Source organism: Aulostomus chinensis, chromosome 9 (assembly GCF_037954235.1).
Source record: "Aulostomus chinensis isolate RoL2024-O1b breed Wild chromosome 9, RoL_Achi_v1.0, whole genome shotgun sequence".
Taxonomy (NCBI): Eukaryota; Metazoa; Chordata; class Actinopteri; order Syngnathiformes; family Aulostomidae; genus Aulostomus; species Aulostomus chinensis.
Genome location: NC_141328.1, coordinates 23,716,909 through 23,731,611, shown reverse-complemented (window position 1 = coordinate 23,731,611; position 14,703 = coordinate 23,716,909). Strand labels below are relative to the sequence as shown.

At 42.9% G+C, this 14,703-nt stretch overlaps 2 protein-coding genes across 6 annotated transcripts in view; both read right to left on the bottom strand.

The window, feature by feature from the left end:
- acot7 (acyl-CoA thioesterase 7) overlaps positions 1–11,073 on the bottom strand; it is a 46,504-nt gene extending 35,431 nt beyond the window's left edge. The window contains exons 1-4 of one of the 5 annotated variants that reach the window (XM_086214388.1): positions 10,956–11,073; positions 10,643–10,835; positions 3,955–4,072; positions 757–913 (exon numbers count right to left, since the gene is read on the bottom strand). In XM_086214388.1, coding sequence (XP_086070514.1) covers positions 757–913; positions 3,955–4,072; positions 10,643–10,692 — 325 coding nt within the window. In that variant the 5' untranslated portion in view covers positions 10,693–10,835; positions 10,956–11,073. Of the gene's footprint in view, positions 1–756; positions 914–3,954; positions 4,073–6,751; positions 6,957–10,642 lie in introns of those variants that run through there. The other 4 variants (XM_086214387.1, XM_086214389.1, XM_086214385.1 and 1 more) reach the window with 4 other exon arrangements.
- Positions 11,074–12,088: 1,015 nt separating this feature from the next.
- LOC147256434 (transcription factor HES-2-like) lies at positions 12,089–13,004 on the bottom strand. The gene is made up of 4 exons (XM_086212770.1): positions 12,915–13,004; positions 12,733–12,828; positions 12,527–12,614; positions 12,089–12,420 (listed from the first exon to the last, which is right to left on the bottom strand). Exons 1-4 carry the CDS (start codon positions 13,002–13,004, stop codon positions 12,089–12,091), a joined length of 606 nt encoding a protein of 201 aa, XP_086068896.1.
- Between the last annotated feature and the right edge of the window lie 1,699 nt (positions 13,005–14,703).

Genomic DNA, 14,703 nt, shown 5'->3' with positions numbered 1-14,703 from the left:
TATTGTTACTTATTGCATGCTGCCCTCTACTGTTTTAAGAGTAGAACACCTCAATGAGGTCACTCACTGGCCATCCAACAAAGAAAACACACACACACACACACAAATATATATATATATATATTTGTGTGTGTGTGTGTGTGTGTGTGTGTGTGTGCGTGTGTGTGTGTGTACTGACTAGTTGTGCCTAGTTGAAACTAAGCAACAGATGAAAGGTTATAACCAGAATTGCCAGAATTGCTTACATACAAAGATACATTTTGGCGATTTGAAATTCCATATCACATTTTGTTAATATTGGATAAAAAATATTAGGATATATCAGTGTCCCATGAGTTGGTTTCATAAGAGACTTCTGCTTAAACTAACAGTAAAACATGGGAGGAGCCATGACTAAAGACTTTTGAAATATGGACAAAACATAGCAAAGGAAGCAAATATTGTTATTGTTTGTGTGTGTGTGTGTGTGTGTGTGTGTGTGTGTGTGTTTGTCTGCGCATGTGTGTCTGTGCATGTGTGTCTGAGCATGCATGTATATGTTTTCAAATGCCTGTCTGTGAATGTTTGTCATTCTTTGCGGTTGTGTGAGGACATGGGTGAGAATGAGGCTAAAGGTTAACACTGCTGAACAGGTGCAGCAGCGTTCACATAAATAAAATAATTTCTCGTATTTATAAAATCAAGTTTTTACTTTTAAAAAAGGCTAACTGATTGCCTGGAAGGTGGAAACGTAACGCTAATGTCTAGATGATTTACCTGTGAGGATGTTCTCGGCCATGACTTTGACCTGCACCTCCAGTGAGTGCTTGGAGGTGTAGGTGATCTCAGCAGTGGCGTGGGCCACTTCGCCAATGAACATGGGGAACAGGAACTCCGTCTTCTCCACCCGAACCAAAGCTGCCAGACAGCGGTCCTGCAGGAGAGATATCCTAATATCACACACACAAAAAAGCTTTCACAGCAGAAATCTCAGCACCTAGTCAAATAATCTATGCATCATCTGTGCTGATAAGACAGTCTAATTCTGCTCTGTTTGCAAATAAGGAAATAAAAATATATTTATTATCCTTTAAGGATGTAAGTCATCCACCCTGTTAAGTCCTACAGAGATTAATGATTTGTATGACTGCAAGTGTTTCGCTAAGGTACAAAATGTGAAACTGCTTTGAACTTGGTGAGGAGAAAGGAGAGTGAGGGAAGTTAGCATCACCATGGTTCCCTCAACCAAAAGCCAGTGGATTTTGATACTGGATTTCTGATTACTGTAAGACTTCAACATTTCATCCATCCATCCATTTTCTATACCGCTTAACTGTTAAGGGTCACGCGGGGTGGGGGGGGCTTGAGCCTATCCCAGCTGACATTGGAGGCGGGGTTCACCCTGGACGGGTCACCAGTCAACCAAGTCTCATGTCAAAATGTGAAAAGGCACCAGTCCATCGCAGGGCCATCAGGAGCAAATAGGGGTTCAGTGTCTTGCTCAAGGACACTTCAACATAGTCACATAGGGAAGTGAGGATTGAACCAGCGACCCTTCAGTTGCTAGACGGCCACTCTACCTCCGAGCCACGCCACCCCATGAGGAAAAACAGAACCCAGATTTTCCCAGTTTACACAAGCGTTCTATGAGAGGTGTCGCTTGGTGAAGCAACCACTCAATATAAATAAATGAACAACTGTTTCATTCTTATAATGCTCCATATAGCTGCACCTCCACGTCTAATCACGGCTTAATGAACTACTGTAGCTAATTTGTATTCAACTGTGTATTACTATATATTGGGAGTTTCATCTGCTTCTTTTGTAAAGCACCTGTAACTGCCTTGTTGCTGACATCCTTCACTAATAAACTTGCCATGTCAGAGTACCAAAGAAGGTAATACTCGCAGAGGGTTTTTGTCAACATACCAGCAAATAATCATGACAAAAAAACGAACCTTAGATGGAATTTAGTGTAAAGCTGTTGTTTTGCATTATCATTTTTCATTATTATTGTTCTTGTTATTGTCAATATTATTTAAGTATGAAGAAACATGAATTGCCCTTTCTGAACTGAGACCTTGTCTACCAAGAATTTTCACTCTTAGCTAAACGGTGTCATGCGTCTGTATGAGGCAGGTGTGTAACTATTACAGACGCAAAGGAATGTTGCTGTACATAGAAGCGTTGATCTTATCATTTCATCTCGAAAAATGAAGACAGGAAAATGTAAGAATGTTCTTGAAGGTGAGATGACAAACTCAAGATACCAATAAAAGGAGGCAAAGTTCACTGTGTGAAAGGTAAAACAAGACAGAGACGGGGAAGACTGATCTGAGCAGGATGCAAACAACATGTGAACAACACTTCATGAAACAGTTGAATCTATAACTGTTTAGAGTGAAAATGTATAAACGTTCATTTGTCATGGTTTCCTTATCTTGAAGACCAGATTTTTCATGCTGTGTGTGTGTGTGTGTGTGTGTGTGTGTGTGTGTGTGTGTGTGTGTGTGTGTGTGTGTGTGTGTGTGTGAATATAATTCTGATTTTTTTTCAGTGCAGTGGTTTCAAGGGAAGGGGTAAAACGAAGCATCTTCAGAGGAGCTGCAGTCACCCATGTTGTCAGAGCCTGTCCTGCCACTGTCCAAGTCTCCAGTGCTGCAGGCAAGTCACTAGAGAAACAACCAAGTCACCAAAGTGGAAAAGTTAGCCGGTAGTTAGCAAGGTCAACAGAGATGCAGCAGTTAGCAAGGTCAACAGAGATGCAGCGGTTAGCAAGGTCAACAGAGATGCAGCGGTTAGCAAGGTCAACAGAGATGCAGTGGTTAGCAAGGTCAACACAGATGCAGCGGTTAGCAAGGTCAACACAGATGCAGCGGTTAGCAGGGTCAACAGAGATGCAGCAGTTAGCAAGGTCAACAGAGATGCAGCGGTTAGCAAGGTCAACAGAGATGCAGCGGTTAGCAAGGTCAACAGAGATGCAGCGGTTAGCAAGGTCAACACAGATGCAGCAGTTAGCAAGGTCAACAGAGATGCAGCGGTTAGCAAGGTCAACAGAGATGCAGCGGTTAGCAAGGTCAACACAGATGCAGCAGTTAGCAAGGTCAACAGAGATGCAGTGGTTAGCAAGGTCAACAGAGATGCAGTGGTTAGCAAGGTCAACAGAGATGCAGTGGTTAGCAAGGTCAACACAGATGCAGCGGTTAGCAAGGTCAACAGAGATGCAGCGGTTAGCAAGGTCAACAGAGATGCAGCGGTTAGCAAGGTCAACAGAGATGCAGCGGTTAGCAAGGTCAACACAGATGCAGCGGTTAGCAAGGTCAACACAGATGCAGCGGTTAGCCAAACCACCTGAGTGGCAGCAGATGGCCAGGTCAACAGAGTGGCCGCAGTTAGGTGAGACGCCAGAGCGGCCGCAGTTAGGTGAGTCACCAGAGCAGCTGCTGATGGCCAAGTCAACAGAGCTTCAATGGCTCCAGGCTTCAGAGTCACAGCTGCGGCAGTCATTTTACTGTTCCAAAATCCCCTGTCACCTTTGCGCATGTTTTGAAGACTCTAGCTTTTTCCTGGTATTCCTTGTGCTTTTCCTTTTTGGACTCTTTCAGGTTTTTCTAAATCACCTTCCTTGCTGGATTTGTTTACCTTCTCTCATGGATTCACTGGTTATTGACCTCTGGAAGGTAATGGACATTGACTTCTGCTCTGGTAGTTAATTCAAAGAACTACTGTTGAGACTGTTCTTAATACCCTGTGAATTCACAGTGAGAGGTATGAAGTTTAAATGCCTGTATTTTACATACAGTATTTTCAAAAATATGACGTTAAAGGGACAGTCTATCAGCACCTTAACAAGCTGGCATATAACCGCCTCCTAATTCTACCTTTAGGATTATTAAAAGCTCATTTCCCTTCCACAGCAGAACACATTCATTAAGATTTGTAACTTGCACTTGGGTTGAGTGTGGAATCTCTCACCCCGTTCTGAGTGTTGCAGTGTCGTGAGCTGACAATGCATCCAGCTTCCTCGATCATCTTCAAGATGGTGCCGCCATGGACGTTACCCACAATGTTGGCATCATCCGGGCGCATGATCCTGCAGTAGAGAGGATGAGTTAGCATTACTGTGTCTCTGATGGAAGGGTTGATATGGTCTCCACCTGCTCCTCTTTTAATTTTAAAGTGTTATTTTGTCCATTTTTAATTTCCTGTCAGTTGGATTTTCTTAAGGGAGTGATTTCTTTCCCTCCTTGAATGTAGTTCCCCTGTATCATGTTACTCATTCAGACCTCAGTTACTGGATTATTATCTTTCCTCATGCATTTGTAAGTAGCCAGGCAGGTAATGAAGAACTTGGTGGACACTTTACTAATAACCAATGCAAATTAAAGGAAGCATCCAGGTTAAATTACAACATGACTAATGAGACAGTGGACATCAGATGGTAAAACATGAGAGCAGGCATTACAGAACAAAACTGGTTTGATGATGACCGGATTAATGAGGCACTGGGGATCTCCAAAAAAAAAAGGGGGGGGGGGGTAACAGAAAGGGTTGCAAAGAAAAACCACATGTGGAAAATGTGGGTGGCTGACAAATGCTGAAATGCCATTGAGAAACCATTTCAAGAGACAACAAATGTAGTTTCTTCATACTGGAATAAGAGATAATACTCTATGAAGGCAATGGCTAGGAGCTGAGTTCTGTCTGACAGCCCAGTTTGATTCGTGTGTATCAGTTTGCCACACGCAGGTCCACTTCAGACACTTCTTCTTGTGTACAGCAAAATCATTTATACTGACAACAAGTGAAAGCTAATCTATGGCTCCACTGCAACATCTGTGTCTAGCATTTGACGCCATTTCCCCCCGGAAAACTTACAAGACAAATGTGCAAATATGTGTCCGCTTGTTGACTGCACGCGTTTGTCTTGGTCATTTTCAAGAGGTTTTTCTGCACTAATTCCATTGACATATTTGGTCTAAAATGGTAGCAGCACTGTTGAAAACAAACAAACAAACAAACAGGAGTTTCCCCTCTTGGGCTTCAATACTCTGTTATGGTTCAGGAGTACATTTGTGTCAGGTGCAAACTCTTATGTAGTAGTCGTTGTATTTCGAATATGTACTCTCCTCTTTGATAGAGTATGCTGATACTCAAATGTACTTTGTAGGGACAAAACAACTTGATGTAAAAGATGAGCATTTGTTCTTATCAGGGAACACAACGGCTGGCTTGAACTTCATCTCATCTCACATCTCAACAGTGATGAAGAACACGTTCTTGGGATGTACTCTTCATAGTCCACAGTACCACGTTAGCCTGTGTGTTTTAGCACTCTCATGTCTACCACAGTAATAACTGCTGATGATGTATTAGCCCACCATGTGCATCAAGTCACCTTTTTCATTGTGTGGGTGAAACAAGTCTTACAAGTTCCATCGGAGGTTGCTTGTGTTTGTGGCCTATGTGAGCAAACAACAAAAGTATGGGCTGATGAAATCATGTGATCATGTGACGGATGGGTGTGGCTACAGTAGAGAGCGAGAAAATTATGGGATGTCCCTGGGATATGACTGTTGACTTCGTTGTCTGAGTCATGTTTCATTCATTCTGTGTGTGTGTGTGTGTGTGTTTGTGTGTGCGTGCGTGCGTGTGTGTGTCAGTTATAACCAGAGGCATTTTTGTGCACTTCCACAGGTGTCTATCTGTCACAAAGCAAACCATCAAACCTCACAGGATGCTGTCATGAAATTTGTACGCCAGCAGTATGATGCCACTATATGATTGTGTCTAGTTTAATGACAGAGTGAAATTCTTTCGGAGGAAAAGTCTTAGTTTTTAATATAATTTGCTTGATTCACCAGTTATAGTTTTAATATTTGAAGATTTTTTTGGACCAAGTGTCAGTGGTCGATCACACTTTCTCTTACAAGGTTTCACAAATGAAAAACAAGTATAAAAGGCAGAAGAAATATAAATCTGTGGTTGGATGATTTTCATGGAATGAAGTTCATTATCAATCTGACAAAGCACCCAGTGTTTCTTTGGTTAAACGTTCCATATTTTCCACTTTTGACAGCCGCTTCATGAGACTGAGCACTGGACGACTGGAAACTGGTCAGGGATGTATTAACATCCTGCTTTTGTCACACGTTGTCAGTTACTGTCGCAGTCCCTGCCCTCTACCTGGAGTAGAACAGCTGGAGTATTGTATTATTGACATTTCTTAATAGGATCTAGATTAAAATTGTCCAATAGGAAGGTTTCTTCTTTTCTTTAGACATCAGAGTTGATGCAGAAGCATCACTGAATGCTTACGTCAGGAAGACAATGTATTCACCCACTAGTCACTTTCTTCCCTCTGGAACAAGTGGAGGATGGAATTCCAAACAGAGCTATTCAATGTCAGCACATCTGATTTCAGAGAAAGATCATTTCTTTCAATTAAGTGACATTTTTTTGTAGAATAAAAATGTGGTCCACCTCCCATTCATCTCTTTTCTACAAAGATGTAAAGCATTACACTGAGGTATTTCATAATACTTCATAATATGTATCAGCAGCCGTGTAGTTAACACATTAGTTTTACTAATGTACCTCCTGTGGTATTCTCTGAATTGTGGTACCTGGGCAGGATGTTGTAACAAGTATGACAAGATATTATACTTGAACATAAACTACACCGAGATCAATCCCCACACAGAGAAACCAAGCATCATACACAACATATACACAAGACTTTTCAGACACGCGCCCCACAGAGATGAGCTACCTGCTGAGTTGATATCTGAAGCTCTGCTGAGCTCCAGTCTCTCCATTCTTGACATCTCTGCTGACCTCCTGTTGCTGACTTGCTATGCGAGGCTCTGCTCTCTTACTGCTCCGAGGCAGAAAGCAATGCATCTTCACGATCTGACTGCCAGTTCTACTCTCACTTCCCTTCTGGATGATTTCCACATTCACATCTGAGTTTTTAATGCTGCGTCAGTGAGTAATGTCATCCAGCATCAACGCTGACCCCACCTTCACCATCACAACTGGTCTGACTGGATTCAAACACACCAGCTGATGCACTGATAGACAGCGGATGGCCTCTGAAATCTATTACCATATTAGGTTTGTGTGCCACAGCTAATCAGTAAAAAGCTGAGTCAGTGACATGTCAGTCAAAATACTCAGAGGCAAATGTAAGAAGACCGAAACACTACAAATACTATGATACTTGCATCAGAGGGCTGTTGTTAGGATGTCTGTGCATACTGTATCCGTCCCTATCAGATAAACCACAAATAATAATAATAAACCTTAAAAAAAATACTGTTTCTTTGCAGTTAGACCAAACATTTTATGGAAATTAACAACCTGCTAACTATTTCTGAGCTACCCGATTTCATACTTAATAAAATCCTCCTTGAATGTTTATGTAACAGACAGGTAGGACAACAGTGAATTTTACAAGTAGACACACAGGAGCAAAAGCATCCCAAACACCCCAAGCCACCAAAAATGTTGACACAAATCTTGAAGTGGAATTTCACCGAATGTTTTTAAGGGAAACTATGGGCGGGTGGACTGAATGCCTTCTTGTCTGACAGTCCTTTGGCTCTTTACATTACTTCTTCCAAATGGCATCTGAGCTCTTAAACTTGACATACGTGTGACACAGTGACACGAAAGTACAGTACAGTAGAGAAAATATGTCAGTAAAATGTAGACAAAGGTTCATGAGTACATTCACACTCAGCCATGCCTCAAGACACCAGTAAAACTCAGTTCTTGTGACTGAATGCTTAATATATACAGTATACAGTATGCAACCTATGCCCATTGACATGAATTCACATTAAAGTAAATTAACACCATGAAAATACTCCCTGGAAAAGCATACAGGTACAACACAAATGAATAAATCCTCTTAACTACAAATCAACTAAAAATCAATGCCTGTACCTCTTTAATGATGAACCCGGGCAAAAACATCGAACTAATTTCTGCAAAGGAACTCCTGGTTTCATCGTGTTCAACCTGACACTGTCACAAGATGGCTGCTTCACAGATTTTATAATGAAATCAAACCGCACCCAAGAAATTATGCATTTCCAGTTGAGTTAGGTATTTCTCAAACGATGACATCTGCATATTCACAGGTGAGGGAGCACTCCTTTCAAATACACTTGTGTTTGAGCAGTGAGGTTGACAGATACCAATTATTGTTTGAAAAATTTTAAACATTACCATTGGGCTGCCAGACACGTTTGTATGCTAAGAAGACTGAACGCTTACTCATCTGAATGGCCCCTGAATTTGGTTCGCGTTCCAAACTGCTGCTGATGTCCCAGCTACATCTCATCTAGCTTGTGCATGTAGTGCAGTATAACAGTCCCTCTCAGAGATGGTGTCCATGTTTACGGGGCAATCGCCACTTCCTCGTGTTGGTGAACATACTGACTAACATCCTGCAGTTATTAGTCACTGAGGCACACGATCGCAGTACTCAGTCACAGATGAGACTTAGTAAATCTACTATGTTAGTACAGAATCTGTCTCAACAAATGATCAAAAATATCTAACAATCTAAAGTTTTATATGAATGTATATAACCCTGCCAGGGCTGTGAGTTTGTAATACTCATACATTTCATCTGAAAATCAGAGTTGGGAGGTTTATACACATATTGATTTGAATTAGCAGCATGGATATACAGCTTGAAACTGCCTCTAAACGTGTAGAAGTGCAAAACTTATGTAGAAATATCTTAACAGTATATTACGATAATTTACAGCATATAATTATATTTAGAATCAACAATCACAATCACTTGGCTTTTCATCTTGTTGAACACTATCAAACAGAAAGTCTATAATGGATATATTTTGATTCCAAGTGGATGTTTGTGCCAAATTTGTAATTGTAATGGAGAGCGAGGAGAGCATTAAAGAGAGGAGAAGCCTCAGTGTTGCAGCCACGCTTCATGAGGAGTGAGGGGAGGAAATGGACTGTATCTGAAACCTTCCTCCCTCGGCGGTGCTCAAAAAGCTTTCAAACGCTGCTATATGAATAAGTGAATCATTTGGGCCAAACATCTCTCCAAAAATACCCTGTGTTGACATGATGCGACAGGGGGACCCATAGCTAGCATGTCGTATTGTGTCCCATTCTTGCCAAGAAAGCCCTTAACTCACCGGCATATCTGCCTGACTCCTCCTACGTCTCCAGACATCATGGGATGCTTGGTTGTAGAAAGATTTCTTTTCTCTAAATAGTAACTTCTAATAAATTTACACAGGAAATGCTTGAAAAAAATGTCAAGTGAACAAACCAAATACATACAAATCAGACATGTTTCCCTCTGAATCTGTACTGATTTAGCTACAACATGTAGCCGGCATCCCGGTGTGAATCTATATAATGTTATATATCCTCATGATCTAAAACTTCAGATAAATAGAGATGATTATGTTCTATATTCACCAGCAGATCAATGAAAGGTAAAATAAGGATGTGTCTGGATCCTGGCCCTTTTCATGCAGTGTACCGTTGCCTTGGTCCAGCCCAGCAAAGGGTAATCTAATAAATTCATGTCTTTGATGACAAAAGAGACCAGAGAAACTCCCACACACTCAACAGACAGGACCAGGGATAGCAGGACATTCTTTCAACCAACAGAGACAACCACTCAACCATGTCATTAACGTCTGGAAGGGAAGAAATACACACTATTTTTCAAGAATATTGGCTACTGTACAGGCTTACAACGCTTCATGCAGCAGAATTTAATTGGCTGTTATTTTCTGCCTTCATCGTCATCATTTCCTCACGTGTGTGATTCCATTTAAAAACCTAACAATACTGCCATTATTCAACTTTTTGATTTCCTAACATCCGTGACATCACGCCACCATTCAGAGCAGGATTTGTTCTATCAACAAATGCCATCAAAAAAACCACATATTCACAAGGAATATTTAAAAAAAAAATCCCCTTCAACCAACAAGTGTTACTTGCGTCACAAAAATCTAAAAACAGATCATCTGAGGCACGGACGTTTTAAACAGTGACGGTGTGTTCTGGCTCCACCTATCGGTCATCATAGGTATCACCGTCTGCTCCTGAGAACGCCGATTCATTGCGAAGGTATTTTTAAAAGACAACAAACACGGAAACACTGTGACACGCCACTACCTAAACAAACACGCCAACTGGTCACCTACGCGCCACATAAAGCAACGCGATCCACGTCGGTTGTAAAAGACTATCCCGTCGAAGCTTAAATTATGAATGAAACTTTTTCTTAGAGTTCCCAGCGACGCGATGGTGACCTTAATGTGTCCTCTCGGCGCTTCGTGTCCGGGTGATAACGGCGTTGAGGTCATCACATACGGCACACAGATGGTCTGCGCTTCTACCGGGAACCCATAACCCGGCATCCCGTCGCCATCATCAACCTATCAAAAGTAAACATTGCCTATCACCGGCAGAGGACACACGGTCAAATGTTGGGTGTTGTAGCGCGAGCATAAGGCGGATTATCCGGGTTATCGTCCTGCCGGCAACGCGAATCGCACCAACAACGCCGGTTGCCGCGCCGTGCTCGTCATGACTCGACCACCAGCGTGCGAAGCCTCCTCATACATGTGCTCGCGTCCCCCGATCAACGTCCTACCTGCATATCTGGAGGGAGGATGCAGCCTCTCGACCGCCCGTTACCGACATGGTGATGAGGGATGAGGAGGATGCCGAGAGCCGGGGGCTTGTTGGTCTCGTGTTGCAGCGAGATCCTGTGTGATGTGAAGGGAAGTGAGACTCCTCCGGTCCGCCGGCTCCTCTGCCCACAGCGTTTTCGAGAGATTAGTCACCTGCAAAATGTTGTTGTTTTTAAATAGTATTCAGACTGCTCATATACCGATAAGCAAAGGGATGTAATGTAGGAAATTGTTTCACAAACAAAATATAAAATAAACTAAGGAAATATTCACAGCAGACTGGGTCTTTACACTATCAAGTTAACCCATCAGCCATTTTGCTTCCAAGTGGTGGTGGGCGCCTTTCAGAGAGGTAAAGTCCTGTCAGAGCAACAGACAGAGACCATAACCAAGTCGATAGCTCCTCTCACCACAAGGGGGCAACAGAGACCATATCGTGCATTTTTCAACAGCGACACATCAGGAAGAGTGGTTTCTGTTGCCTCTTGGGGCGCACTTGACTACAACATGAAGTCAGGCTGTAACGGTTTTGTGTGTGTGTGTGTGTGTGTGTGTGTGTGTGTGTGTGTGTGTGTGTGTGTGTGTGTGTGTGTGTGTCCAACAGCTCAACAGATGTGCCACTCTTGATATTTCTACGTAACATCAAGGAGTCTCCACGCAAGAGTGACTACAAGACACTAGTCGCAGCTCTACTTCAAACACCAATCAGTGCTTCGACGGTGTCTCCAGATGATGATTCGTTTTCTTTTTATTATTTGAAATGAAACCAGTTGTCCTTCCCTTGGCGACTGGTGAAGCGTGCCAGGTACATGTTTGTTTCTTTTATCCCTCAGTTGTAGAGATGCGTAATTACGCACGGGTTAAGATCAACATTCTCACAAATAACCGTAAACTGTGAACAAAAACGACACGAGATATAACCACGACAACGTAGTTTTTATTTATCATATATATATAACATATGTACAACATTTGCTGCAAATAGACAGAATAAACATCTCAAAAGAGACACTTGCTTTGACACGTGACGTGTCTACATGGTCGATCTGCACAGACTCGGTACACTGAAGTGTACCGTGCAAATACATACATAACTGACCCTTAGGGTCTTACAGGGCTGTTTTAATGGCCCTTAATCACCTAGTCCTCCGAGAAGACTAAATATTCAACGTTTACATACATGCAGATTTTTAAAAAAATACGACTGTCTAAACTTGTCAACGCATTCGGGACAACAGACTCGTGCGCAAGAAGGAAGTATACAATACTCAAAAAACTCGATTTAACGATTAAATCTGTCTTTTCTTCAAGTGAAAAAATGCGGTGAATCATGGTGAATATCTACAACTGATGCTAGTCAATAGATAAACTCAATATACATAAATACACTTTGTGTCTGGAGGAGTCTACCAGGGTCTCCACATGGCCGCGCTGGTGGCCTGCGGGGCCGGCTGCGCTCGGCTGGGTGTCACTGCGCTGCTCCAGCCGCGAGTCTGGCTCTCCAGTCTGGAGTTGAAACTAAACTTTAGGCTCATCAGTTTCTGCTGAATCTGAGGGAAAGTCCTGGAGCTCTGAGCGCAGCAGTTCAGGCAGGCTGGGGTGACGGTGGTGGACTTGGCCCTCTGGATGAATTCGTTCACGCGCTGGCACGCGTCCTCGTCCAGGCTGGTTTGGGGAAGCAGAGCGGAGACGCGCTGGAGGCAGGTTTTATAGCCGTCCTTGTAGCTGTCCGCGGAATCTAAAAGAGCAATGAAACGTTAGCTTTGTTGTTGGAAAACAATCAGATGACAGCATTTGGACGCACACGTCCTTCAACGCGTTACACTCGCAGAGGCAGGACTCACTTTTGGTGTTAACTGGAGGAATATCGCTGAGGAACCTCACAGTCATTTCTAGGATGTCAGCTTTCTCGAGTTTGGAGTAGCGAGTCTTCTGGGGGAAGGGGGACAGATGCAAACGTTACACATGTGAACAGATACGGTTTCCTTCATGATTATATTACTTTAGTTAATTACTGCATATTTTCAAACGTAAAAAAAATCCCACTTACATCTCTGCCTGTGAGGGGAAGGATCAGGTTCTTCAAGCGGTTCAGGCTGTCGTTGATACGAGCGCGCCTTCTTTTTTCCATCAAAGGTTTCATCGTCTAAAATCAACACAAAATATTTAGTATTCATTCAGGACGATATCATGCGAAATACAATGAGCAGAGGAAAATCTGACTTCACTCACCTTTCTGAGCTCAAGCGCTTCTTTTCTTTTGGATGATGTTAGCCGTGGAGGAAAAGACTGGAGAGCGTCACAAGTCATGTTTGGAGACATTTGGGGCGTCTTCTCAGTGCCAAACAAGTATACCGAGCAGATATCAGTGAAGATGTGCCTCCGATGGCTGAGAGCTGCGGTATATATCCGGGTCCTTGGCGTCGGTGTCCGTGCGTCACGGGTACGCCCCCAAGCCAACATGACACGATTTGAATGGTCGCATATCCGATGAAAACAACAGAAAAAGCATCACATTTAGTAAGATAACCATCTGTCTTGGCCTTAAATCCAAGCGTAACAACTCCTGTGCGTGTCTGCGTTGTGATCCATCGACCAAATGACGCAAATTTTGCATCAAGAAGCCAAAGAAATGCGTGCGTAAAGAGGATTAGTTTGGACGCACAGAATCCCCATTCGCAACAAAAGCAATGCAAACAATTGACTTTCAAATAAGGAGCACATCGTTAGGTTCAGTATAAAAACATGTTTTGGTTCATATATACTTTATATTTATGAATGGTAGATGTGCGTAATTACGCAGTGCTTGGCCGTTCGGAAAAAAGGATTGGAACAAAACTACATAACAAATAATCCTTTTATTCCTGTTCACCCGTATTTATGAAACAAACACAAGATGAAAGAAGTGAATTGATTTGTTTATATTATTTTTTTCATTCGTGAATAGGTTTCTCTCTGTATCCTATTACTCTGTATTTCATGTAGGTTTTGATGAAACATCTCTTTCATAAACATAAACAGTCATATTCACACAGAAACACACACACACACATATATATTGCATTGTAGAAAGAGAGAGAGAGAGAGAGAGAGAGAGAGAGAGAGAGAGAGAGAGAGAGAGCTCACCAAGGTGCAGTACATGTATTAGCTGTACAGGGGTCAGGCTGCGTGTCCACAGAGCTACAGACTCCATCCTTAAACCCAAGCCACGCTACTTTCAAATAACATCTGCTGGCACATTTTGATAACAATAGTTTTGCATATAGTTTTGATGCAGTTTTCGCCCGGGGGTGGGGCGGGGTGGGATGGGGTGTACCTGTATGGGTGTATCCTGCTGCTGCCAACGCTGAACCCGGGGTGGTGGCAGCTGGACAAAGCACTGCAGTCATACACAAAATGCCCCCTGAGTGTTTTAATGAGTTTATAGACTTCTCACGAAGTATAGACACTTCTTGGTATATTTTACAACTAATCGCTGTGCCTCGCAAAGCAGTTACCAACTTCGAGCGTTTCATCTTTTTAATTATCATTACAAAAAGAGGGGGGGGGGGGCAAAGGAGACGTGACAACCCATCAAATACCACTGCACTCAGGGGAACCACGCGCGCAGCACGCGCCACGGTGCCCAGATGGCTGGTTGTTATCCAGCCCCCACCCGCCATCCTTAACCTCCACCATCATCGAACCCACCCCACAAAGACCGCCTTCACCGCACCAGTATCCAGAACAAGCAAGTAGCCCATCCCCGTTCCATGATGACTCCTAAATACACACACACACACACACACACACACACACACACACACACACACGCACACACACAGCATTGTAGATTGCATAAAGCTTTTCTTAGTGACACATGATCTCCACGCAGTTTTTTAGCGTGGCTGCTCCATCTGCATGCAAAAGGTGCATGTTGCTAATGACCAACTGAAACAAACCTCGGTCAACCCCCAGCCACACACACACACACACACACACACACACACACACACACCTGTTTAGCAGCGCCGTGCTGCGA

Excerpts from the sequence above, each read along its gene's own strand:
- LOC147256434 (XM_086212770.1), bottom strand. The coding sequence starts at position 13,004 with ATGTCTCCAAACATGACTTGTGACGCTCTCCAGTCTTTTCCTCCACGG. Across the intron at positions 12,829-12,914 it reads AAGCGCTTGAGCTCAGAAAG|ACGATGAAACCTTTGATGGA; the intron begins GTGAGTGAAGTC and ends TGTTGATTTTAG. Across the intron at positions 12,421-12,526 it reads TCCTCCAGTTAACACCAAAA|ATTCCGCGGACAGCTACAAG; the intron begins GTGAGTCCTGCC and ends TTGCTCTTTTAG.